A 12397-nucleotide genomic window follows, 5' to 3' on the forward strand; every position below is an offset into this window, starting at 1 on the left:
TGACATTTGGCACTTGCTATTTTTCTTTCTCCTACCTTAATTATTACAACGGCATAACTAGAAATGAGATATTCTGCTCTCCTACTCATCCACCCTCCTCAATCTGAAGTGAATGTATATCAGAGTTTGTGTGTGGGATGGAATACGTTTTGCATCCATTCCTCCTCTCAACTGGCAACACTGTAGCTACAACCTAAGCCAACCGATGCCCATTTGAAGAACATTGCAGAGGAGTCAATAAAAAGCTTGCTGCAGGCTAACTTCTTTAATTTCTCCGTTTCAATAGGCTATTTATAAATGGATTTCTGCTTTTCTTATCCCTCCTGCTGAGCTAGTCAACCCAAGAGAGCAACCTCTATTCCCTTCCTGGCACTGCAACTATTTCTGAAAGAAATCATGTTTGTTTACCCTTTGCTACTGCCTGAACAAGAAAAACTTTGAAATAGAGAGGAAATTAATATTCCAACTCACCAAATGAACCCTTCATACCTGCTGCTGGATGCAGTGCCATGAAAAAAATAGGTCACTGTGACCAACGCACAGAATCAAATACCCGTTTCAAACGGAATATTAAAAGTCGAAGTGACCCATATATAAGATAAAAAAACAACATTTAAGAACCCATCTTCTCCCTTTGTGTATTTTGCTTACATAGAGCTGATGACATTTATAACCTCCGGCTGCTGCAGGTTCTGTTTTTCGTACAGTTAGAGATTTGGCTACAAAGAAGGAAGAAGCGTATGAACCTGCAAACTAGTACACCCAGTTTCAAACAATCCAACATAGGTAGTATTTTAACACAAAACTGAACATAAATGTGGAACACAACAGCTTTATGAGCTGTAAGAAATATTCAGGCCCTATCTGACAAAGCACCTGCTTGCAGAATATAAAACAAGGTTAGTGGTGACTTTGTTCACACTCAAGCCTGCCGGTACGCCCCAGGTGAACAGATAGAGAACGAAATAGAAACATATCATCATCGCCCTGGGAGAAGCTTAGCCTGCCTTTAATACATTTCACTGCCTCCCGAGCACAGTCCTTGATTCTATGAAATCATGAACATCAAAAAAGTGAAAATCTGACAAATTAATTGCTTTACTAAAATAAGTGCCAATGCGAGACAAAAATGAGATACAAACCTGCAGATAATGCAAAGGGCTTACTACAAGTGTGATGAGCACCGAAATTCATCTCGGTAAGGAGACTCCAGGCTGAACTGTACAGCCTGCACCGCTACTGTAGGACACTGTTACCAAAAGCCTGTTAGTTCTGAATTTTGTCAAACCTATTGATAATGGTGGGAGGCATTAGAACAGCTTTGATTGCTTCTGTTGTCTGTAATAACATCACTCTTTTAAATCTGCAAGAAACTGTCACAGTGGAAATAAAATATCAACACTTCAAAACAGTTTGGCACCTGCTATACATTTTCAGCAGGCTGCTTTGAAACCTGCAGGTTCGTTATACAAAACACAAGCCTGCCTGTGCCATTAGATATTTGTATGACTACCACCATTTTTCTGTATTACTCTTTATTGATTCAGCGGACTCAATCTGAAAGCATGGACCCCAAATCTGATCAGAGAACATGAAATGGTAGAAAAAAAGAGAAATATTAGAGCTTGTTTATATTGTACTATAACACCACTACTCAGCTGTACACACAATGTAGTTGTAAGGCACGACAATTACTCTGAGCACAAAGCATGCATGCAACAAACAGTGTTCCATCATACCGTCTAAAGCACTTTACTAGGACAGTACTGAACTTTGATCCCAATATTCTTTCACATTATGTTCTGTGCTACTGTGTCTCAAAGTGTTTTAAATTCCCCTTTTGTAATACTGAGGAAGACAGAGTCTGGAATTGTTTTTTTTGTCCAGGAAAGTAAACATTTCCAAATCATTTCAAATAGACCGAGTACAACAGAAAAAAATATAAAAAGATACAAGTCTTTTACCCATAGGTCGCCGGTTTAAATCTGGCGAGGTCAACTATATTGAAAAGCCATCAATTGAACTCTTTTTTTTAAATGATTTAAGGAGGCCTGAATATTCCATCAATAGGAATTAATTACAACTTAAACATAAGAAAATGAATATTGTTATTTTAAAAAGGCAAAGTATGGGGATGTAATCAATGACATGCATTGCTAATTCTAGGAGATGGGTAGCTAAGTATCACAGCAGAACTAAGCAGTGATTTCATTAAAGAAGATAAATAAATTACATCTTAATTTAAATTGTACATCTGTAACATTATTGCTTTCAACAATTAACCAGCTTTGAACACCTTAGCAATTTAATCTGTTACTGTGCCAACCCTGCTCACCAACACCTCATCACTATCCCACATTGGTTCATTTAGCAGGACTACAAAACACTCCTCTGAGGGCTAATAGCAGCAACCTAACTGGAACTACACTTAGTAGTCTTATTTTGTAACAAAGTAAAAGAGTGTCTCAAGCATTTTTAAAGTCAGCAAAACAGATGGCCTACCTTCTATGAAGCTAGAGATATAAAAATAGCTATCTGAAGTATAGATCATTTCTGTAGCGAGGATCTCAAGAGGGCAAAATGTGCTGTGATCGGCAAATTCAGAATAGTGAAGAGAAAACTATTTCCCTTTCAGACGATTTCCCTCAAAGAAACACAAAAATCCAGGAATTTACAGGATTGTACTTCCACAAGTTTCTTCAGTGGTAGGTTTTTGGAGGAATAACTATTACATTAGAAATATCTTGGGGGTAAAATGACAGGAAATGACTGCTGTACATGTAGCGATCCTACAATAAACTGGTGACCCTCTTCAAGCAGAAGCTCAAGGCTTTCACAAACGTACCTCTTCAGAAGCGGCATCAAGACCAAAAACATCCCTTCTCTTCACAGTCAGTAAATCCAGGTCTTTCAGGTCATCATCATCATCATCATCATCTTCAACAAACTTCATCCCCGATGTCCCCCCTCCAGTCTCATCTTCCTCCTCCCCTGAAGAACCAGACTCCTCCTCCGACTCTCCTCCAAAGGATGGGTCCCCTGCAAGACATGACGTTTCTCCCTGGCCTTGCGACGTTGCCCCCACTGAAGTGGATTTCTGGCCCCTGAGACGAGCTTTGAAGTTCTCCAGCTCATCCTCTGTGCCGGACTCCTGTTCCTCTCCACTGGCTGCCTCCCTGGTGGTGTCTGTCTTGTCTCTCGCACTCTCCTCCCTCTGCTTCTTTGCTTTCTGAATGAAGCGAACTCTTGGTGCCACGGCCAGGCCTAACGAGCTGTGAACGGAACAACAAAAAGAATACAAATCTTGGAACAGACAGACTGCTTGGCAATATATATCTGCTTTCATAAATAGGAAGTTCTTATTGATATGCAGGGAGGCAGTAAAGGTGTTTAATTCAGGTTCAAAGAGTTTCCATGTTTCTTGTGCATCCCTCATGCTTCAGACGTGCATCCGAATTGTAACTTTTAAAACATTAACGGTGGACTGATACAATTGTCACCTAGCAACCGCGATATCACAATAGACATTATAGGAGACGTATTTTATATTTAAATTATTGGACCTTGTAAATATTTTGTCAACCATAGGGCAGCAGTGTGGAGTAGTGGTCCGGGCTCTGGACTCTTGACCGGAGGGTCGTGGGTTCAATCCCAGGTGAGAGACACTGCTGCTGTACCCTTGAGCAAGGTACTTTACCTAGATTGCTCCAGTAAAAAAAAACAACTGTATAAATGGGTAATTGTATGTAAAAATAATGTGATATCTTGTAACAATTGTAAGGTCGCACTGGATAAGAAAATAAATAATAATAATAATAATAATCCTCCAAGGGCAGAAACTTTTACAACTGCATTTCTAGCCTTTAAAATTGTTTTTAGTCTTTTCTTCCAGACAGTTTCCCTTTGTGTTTGCTTCAAAATAGCACCCAATATGTATTTATTTTGTAAAGAAAATGTTGTTAGGCTGGGTACTTCGCTTTATCACTTATGCATACTAAGATCAAAAGAAAACTGTGGGATTAAATGGGGTTTACATGTCTGAATCTCAGGGATACACTGGACCTCTGCATAATTCCTAAGAAATATAAATCAGGCAGCAAAGCTAACACAGATGGCTACCCATTAAGATCCAGCTCTACTAACGGAACCTGTTCAACCTTTACTGAAAAGTTTCTCGTCCTAGCGAGCCAACACAGACTCTTTTGGGATTCAAATGAGGACTTGGTTTTTAAGAAGCAGGCATACGATGCCGAGACATATGGAGCGTGTCCCTGGAGGGCTGAGCGGAATGGCGTCCTGATTACGAGAAGTGGATACATCAACCAGCTCATGAAAGATGCATCGTGGCCAGCCAAGAAAAGGACAGCACCGACAGGCTAGTCTGGAGAGAACAATCACAGTGCAAGCTCAGACTCTCTGTCCCTGCAGTGACAGCCCAAACCACAGACTGCTGTGCTGCGAGGCAGGCAGAATCCAAATACTATGGAGATACTGCAGACTCAAGCTTATCTCAAGGTGTTGTGTGATCATATCTTCTATTGCACATTCTGTAACGGCTAATTAATTCCTGCAGCAGTAATACTGTATTTTAGGGTACAGATCAACAAAGGCGAGTCAGCAATAAAGGAAAAATCCTAAATTAAATTGGGATTTAAAAACAATGTCATTTAGGTATTGAAAAGCATCCTACCAATTAAAACAGCTTATTAGTTTGTCTATGCCAAAGAAAACACTGGCGAGTCTGAAATAGGGGAAAAACATGTTGCTCTTGTATTTAAAGTTAACATATTACTGGAGTAAATGAAATGGACTTAAATTAAATTCTTCATATTGTTTATGTTCCAGGATTTCAAGACTTACTTACCAAGCATACTCTGATAACTGCATCTTAAATACATCAAACACATCTTTGTTTTTCATCAGGTAGACAGATCGCAGGTAGGATACAAAGCACTGAAATGTAAGAAAAACATTTATCAATATTCTGCATGTTAGAGTTGTAAGTAATTCATTTTAAAAATCTGAAATGTCACAATTAAGGGGAACATATGTTTCCAATAGATTATATATACAGCTATGACCAAAAGTTTTGCATCACCAAGAATTTTAGGATTGAGACATAATTAAAAATATATATATATGATCATCATTTAGATATTTTATTTAACATAAAATAATCAAAGAAACTAGATAATGACATTGCAAGTCAACTGGAAGCCATAATAGTAATACAGTATTTCATGTTAGATTTCAAAATGTCACATTTTTCAATTCAGTTTTTTCAAGTATATCGGAAACTACAAAGCGGTATGTAATTCAATGTTAACATAACCTTATTTCAGCAGGTTTAATTCGACTTTATGAAGCAAAATGAGTTAATTCTGTAGGGTGATGCACATCGTTTGGCCATAGCTGTACATCTGAATGCAATAAACAAGTAAATAAAATACAAAGGGCAGCAAAAATGACTAACTCAGTTTGGAAGAAACACAAAATAAATGCATACTAATGCAAAATAAATCAGGAAAAAAAAAGAATGCTTCTTTTATCGTGGAATGCGTTGCTGTATCAAGGGATCTTTATCTATGTTTTTCAGATTCTCTTATTCTATTTTTCCATGTTCACCGACAGCTGCAGTTGGTTTTATATGCTGACAGATAGTTTGGATCCTAATATAACACCAAACTCGAGAGTGAAACTAAGATGGACTGTAAGGAAAAAAAAAAACACACTAAAACTGATCAGAACATCTTGAATTGTAAAATCTCTGATAAAACTAGTGGTGCCCAGGGAGGAAAACAAAGTTTTAAAAGAAAAAATAAAATGCACACAGTTTACAAGAAGAAAAAAAAAAGTTCACTCTGGTTCTTCAGTATCCATACGAAGTAGGCTTTAAACCCAAAGGAAAAATGGTTAGTTTTCAGGTCTTAGTCCTACTGTTCTAGTTGCTTTCCTCCTCAGTGACAAAGAGGACAGCAGCTCCCTAGGGTGAGACAGAGTGTGAGCCACTCCTCAGGGGAGCCGCTATTCATCAGTGCTATCCCAAGAGCTGGGGCTGACAGGCAGGGGCAGTGAGCGAGACTGCACCCAGACGTGCTGCCTCTACCATCAGGTGCCGACCCATGGTGGAAGAGTCGTAGAGGACAGAAGTGGCGACGGTGGGGTACTTACTCTTTGTGCACGCTCCTTTAGAGCCTGCTCCTGTGCTAGGAAAGCCTCCAGTTTCTGCTGCACATTTGTTAACTTGTCCGGATTGACCCTAAAAGGGAAGCACACGCAGCCATTTCAGACAGAAGCAATATAAAGAAAGAGAGGTGGCACAGTGTGTTAAAGCACAGCCTTTTCGCCTCTGGAAAGGCTTAATAAAATGTGTAATTACTATACGGTATGCTCTTAGGCAAAATACGCAACTAATCAATTTTCCATAATGGACTTTACTATTCACTGGTTCTTACCTTTTAGGTAGCACATCAAAGGAAACAATACAAGGAAACCAACATTTTCAAAATGGGCTTCTAAAGGGAATCTAATCAAAAGCAGAAATTTCATTAAAATTGAGATAATATCAACATGCCAACTAACCGACAGTGCTTTCATCCATCTTGTACTAATTGTTAGATTGCATCAAGGAGTGTCAATATTACATTTTTTTCAAAACACCTTCCACGTGTAAAGGTTGCAATTATTTTGCTCCACGTTTTAAAACCACTTGGGGCACTACACCTTTGATTAATTAAAAATGTTCAAAATGTCTATGGCTGAACATCAAACTGATGTGGTGGCTTAAAGGTCTTCACTTTGAAACAGAACACCTTGATCTATAGTTTGTATGCGTGTGTGTGTGTGCATACACAGTAATCACAGCTGAGGTTTGACTTCAGAAGCCCCTGGGCACTCTGTAAACATGTACCTCTATATTAAATGCCAGGTCCTGAGAATAATCTGAAGTGGATAAAAGAACGAACACATACTTTGATAATGACTGCACACAAAGCAATCTTTGTTGAAAGAAAGTCTCTAGATTCATGAATGTATGTATTTTGGATAAATATTGGGGGGCGGGGCATATGGAAGTGGCATTACCTGGATGTGGAATGCCACCCTAAAGGTCGGGACACACATAAGCAGCGCGATGCCGTCGGCTATCAGGTGGCATTTTACCACCAATATTGTTGGCAATGTTACGGAATGGTGCTGCACAGACCAGGGCGATATACTGCGGTATCACAGTGTTGCTGAGCAGTGCTGCTCAAATGAAATCCAGAACGATTTTTTTTCTAGCTGCCGCATGGTACCATCGGTGAATTAACTCATCACAGCTATTTTGCATGTAGATTTTCTAAAGAACTGTACAGCAGTTAGGAGTGACAATACTGAATGAGCCAATGCAAATTTTCCATTCTGTCAAGCTATTATAAAAGAGGTCTTTATGCTGAGTTAATGAACATACAGATCACTTACGAGAGGAAAGGTTACACTTTTGACTTTTTTTGCGTTTGCAATTCAGGACTAATTATAGGTCTGTAACCGATTTCACTGCATTGCAGAGGGAAGCCTACTCATTTGTTGTAGCTCTCTAGCTCAGTCTTGAAAGAACCAGATGACAAATCAAAAAGGCATTTTCATATATATATTACATATATATATATATATATATATATATATTATTATTTATTTCTTAGCAGACGCCCTTATCCAGGGCGACTTACAATCGCAAGCAAATACAAATACATTCAAGTGTTACAATATAAGTCATACAATAAGAACAAGAAATACAATAATTCTCAAGTGTGACAAACCACAATTCTCCACTGGAACAGGGTTAATCCCGCAACTTCCCCTTTCCGTACCATAAAAAATAGATATTTAACATCCACCGTATGCACCCCCAGTGAGGGATAAGCGATACACTCCCATCAAACTAGCCGCTTTTGAGTCTTGTGGGAGCCATGAGATATTACAAAATCTCTAAATTCACATTCAAAATGGAATGCACTTGTCCACATGATTGGATGTCTATATTGATATCTCCAATACTATAATAAAGTGTCTCTGAAGTGTTGTTTTGTGGCTCATTAGTACCAAAATAAATTAGCTACACTTTAAGCCATTAGTTATGGAAGAGTTCCCCAAAGGTTTGCCTGTGTCGCGCTTCTTCTAAACCCATTACATTCTCCAGCTTTGACCTAATCAGGGCAATATTCCCCCCTATGTAAGCTTTCTAATGGTACCACTACTGGTTCCTGCAAGGACTGATCAATTAGTGTGCCACGGAAACTGCATTACTGTCATCCACAGGGGCTTTCTAAAACTAATTAAGAAGAAAGGCTTCTGCAGTGGACACCTAGTGATGAATGAACACATCAAATTTAATTTCAAACCTTTATTAAGCACGGCTCAAGCTCGTGAAGTGGGCCGATAAGGTGGCACAGCTCCTGCATATCTGCAGTCAGAACAAGCAACCGTCTGGAGACGCATGCAGAGGGCCATCCATCACATATTCTCAGTGTGAACGTAACGCAGAGTCCCGGAGGAACATTTGTACAAAAAAAAAAAAAAAATTAGAGGACCGAGAGGCTTAATGTCTGCACAGGATTGTGCACACATTGTGATACTGTCATCCATTTAAAATACATCAAAAACCTCACTGACAGCTGAGAAAGGAAGTAAAGTGCTAAGCAAGTAGCACCTGCCTCAGACTCATTCGGGTCCTATTGGGGGGGGGGGGGGGGGGGGAGACGAGACAGTAAGCAACCAGTATCTCTCCAACCCCTCTTTTGTGTATTAACTAAAATAGTGCCAGAATGCACAATAACCGCAGCAATTAAGGGCAAAGGGGTTTAAGTAAAACATTATCTTTTCACCAATTAAAGGAAATCTGAAATGCACATTTTACATGGTTTTTTTTTTTCAATTAACTGTAACCATGAATGAATTTTATGGGCAGCAGTGTGGAGTAGTGGTTTGGGCTCTGGACTCTTGACCGGAAGGTCGTGGGTTCAATCCCAGGTGGGGACACTGCTGCTGTACCCTTGAGCAAGGTACTTTACCTAGATTGCTCCAGTAAAAACCCAACTGTATAAATGGGTATTGTATGTAATAATGTGATAACTTGTAATAATTGTAAGTCGTCCTGGATAAGGGTGTCAGCTAAGAAATTAATAATAATAATAATAATAATTTTACATCTGTGACTGTTCTGTGCTTTCAAGCAGGTGTTTGTATGACCCGTGTTGAAGTGCCAAGGGATTTGTTTTTCAGCAGTGTTTATGAATTCTGTGGTTTGAGCCAAGCTCTGAAAGACAGTTGTAAATGTTCACGATACACGGGATGTCCTGATTGGCTACTTGTATGGTGCATAAGATCAAATCATCATTTAATGACTGACTATTTTCTTAAGAGACAACAATTAAATAAAATTAGGGAGAGTATGTATTCACACCAACTATAAAACACACACCATTCAACAACCACTTGGTGAACTACAATGAGCCATGGTATGCTTTTGTTCTTGTATCATACAATATATCTTGTAAAGAAAGTAGCAGGATTCATTGATACACAATGAATCGTTGCACGGCTAGTACCAAGTATCAAGCCAGTATCTTAAAGCTTTTTTCATAATCTGAAACAGAGAACCCAGAACTAGCCCCTAACAGACACTAATTGGTAAAGACTGTGGTGCAAGTACATACAGCAAGACCAACAAAGTGACAGGCGAACCAAGGCAGGCAGCTGGAAACAAACAGAACAAAATGAGGGCAGAAAGAATGTAATAGCAACAGAAAATCTGTTGGAATGCAAAGAACGCGGACTAGACAAGAACATTTAAAAAGGGAGCAGGTACAGGACATGCATGCAAATTAAATTAGATCTGAAATTTAAGAGCACTGGAGACGTGGCAATTAGATTGTATTGCATGAAAGATTACAGCTTTGACCAAAAGTTTGGTCTCAACCTATAGAATTAACTAATATTGCTTCATAAAGTTGAATGTCTCAATCCTAAATATTCTAGGTGATTCAAAACCTTTGGCCACCGCTGTATAAGCCCTATCAGGTACCGTCTTTATGATGTGCTGTACTTTCAGGTTACACTGAGGCTGGAAAATGATTATCTCCAGGTCCCTGCAGCTCTGGGGATTCAGATAGAGCAGTTTTGTTCTCACAAAGGGATGGCCACCATCAGTCTCCTCAGTGACATGAAGGCATTTAATAACATAGCTGCAAGATTCTTGCCAGCATACTGCATTTTTAAGACAGGTTTTTTTTTGTTTTTTTTTTATTATTCAAAATATTTACTTCACAATGTCCAGGATGAACTTGTTCTAAACATATTGTGATGTACAGTAGCAATAAGGGTAATTTGCTGGTTATTTACTTTGTTTACTTGCTTAGATGCCCGTAAACCAGTGTGCAATAAAACATTTATTTTGCGTATGCAGCTAGTGCAGCTGAGAGTAGATGCCATGCATTCTAAATATTGTACGAATCCAGAGTGGAAAAGATTAAATGGTACTTTGTTTTTTTTAATTACAATGCAATACTAAAAGTTACAATTAGACCCCGTTCACACTTGCGATTTGAGGCGGCCACCTTTTCTCATATGTGAATGCTCCAAAAAATAAAAGATTTAGGATGATGTTCAGTCTTTACTGGTAATGGTTAGGGACTAGAGAATAATAATTCAAGTAAAGGATAGAACAGTTTAAAGATCGTGTTTGTACACAAAGACGGTATTTATGCAGGTAAAACAAATATGTATACATGAGAAGAAATGTGTGTAATGGGTTTAACATTATTTAATGCTGTGTCTTTCCTTAGGAGGGTGCAGTAGTACTATTAGGTGGTCAGTCATGAGCTTGTCTTGTGAATGTCAGTCATTGTGTACAACCTGATAGTCTTTTGCAATCCGAGTGAAAGTATCCATTATGAAAATAAATATTTATACCTGTCAACACTAAGTTGCTGTTTCCCGCGTTCTAAATACCTCTGTGTTCTTACGAGAATAATGCGATTGTGGGTGGGGGTAAGCTCGGACAGTCACCCTGTTACATACCATAACAGTAAGTCAAAATTGTCAATATGTTTTTTTAATATCTACCATAAAATTGCTACTAGGAACAAGTACTCTTTGGAGATGCTAACCTACCAGTACATATCAGAGGAAGAGGCACTTACTTGATTTTGTTAATGGGGACCTTCCTTTCTTGAAGCTGTTGCAACATTCCCTTTTCTTCTGATGGCAACAGAACCAACAGTGCTTCACCACCTTCTTTATACCTGAAACAACATTTAAAAAAAAAAAAAATGCAGATATGAGGGAGAATTGAAAATGCTTGCTCTAGAGTGTCTGTGGATGCTTTCATTTTCCTAGAAATGATTTTCTCAGAAAACTTCAATCAGAAACGAGCTACTGCATTCTATCTTGACTTTATCTTCTTGTATTTCCCGGTCGGTATTTACGGGACCTTTCACAAAACAAAAGCTTAAACTAGAGGACAGATTTGACTAATCTGTACCGTAGAGTTTGTTTCCTAGTACTGAGGGATTTCTTAGGAAGCAGCCTCCTCACATCCCATACAGGCTCAGACTGACTGAAAAGTAATTAATGTTAAAATGAATTACACAGGGCCGACAATTTTTTTTTTAAAGCACTTGACATTTTTTATACATTTCTAATATCTGTAATCATGAAAATGAATCCTGGGTAAATAGTGTTGCTATATGATGGTTTCATATCTATAGCTAAAGTACTCAGTGCCAAGGTAGCGGTATCTACTGACAACTTTCCAGAATATGATTGGATTTTTAGTTAGGAGGTAATTTTTAATATCATTTTTTGTCGCATGTAAATTTGAGGTGGCTGTTTTCCATCAGGTCCGCACAGAAAGACATGCGCCCGTAAAACAAGACGCTGTGTGGGGATGCTGCACGCTCGGTGGGGGAGATCGGCTCTCTGCGTCACGGGCCTCCTGACACGGACTTCCGGCCCTATTTAGTGAAGTAGCATGGTGCCCATCTCTGTCTCTCTCTCTGTCTCTCTCTCATGTGCCCCGCAGCCTGTCATTTTTACACACATAAAATTAATTTACATTTAAAGCAGCATTTTAATTGGTTCTTTTAAACTGTTAGTTAATACTTAATAGCGCTTTAAAATAAAACATGCAAGGTTTGCAATAAACTCGTTTCCTTTACTTAAAAATGAAGTTCAAACCATAAATGGTGCCACAATAATGTTTATGTTAAACTCTTGATTTTCAACCATTGATCTCTCAGTCAAAACGCATTTAGGGAAATTCCCCCATCCCCACCCGATACAGCCATATGCTTCTCACTGCTTCTCCCATGTTTACAACGTTTCCTTGTTAAAGGTGTTGTTGCAAAAGTTTAAAATG

At 38.8% G+C, this 12397-nt stretch overlaps 1 protein-coding gene across 2 annotated transcripts in view; it reads right to left on the reverse strand.

The window, feature by feature from the left end:
- LOC117972856 (probable ATP-dependent RNA helicase DDX10) overlaps positions 1-12397 on the reverse strand; it is a 90658-nt gene that overhangs the window by 62961 nt on the left and 15300 nt on the right. For both annotated transcript variants that reach the window (XM_034923225.2, XM_059031064.1), the window contains exons 10-13: positions 11181-11282; positions 6172-6259; positions 4865-4953; positions 2846-3272 (exon numbers count right to left, since the gene is read on the reverse strand). In XM_034923225.2, coding sequence (XP_034779116.2) covers positions 2846-3272; positions 4865-4953; positions 6172-6259; positions 11181-11282 — 706 coding nt within the window. The remainder of the gene's footprint in view (positions 1-2845; positions 3273-4864; positions 4954-6171; positions 6260-11180; positions 11283-12397) is intronic.

Source organism: Acipenser ruthenus, chromosome 9 (assembly GCF_902713425.1).
Source record: "Acipenser ruthenus chromosome 9, fAciRut3.2 maternal haplotype, whole genome shotgun sequence".
NCBI lineage: Eukaryota > Metazoa > Chordata > Actinopteri > Acipenseriformes > Acipenseridae > Acipenser > Acipenser ruthenus.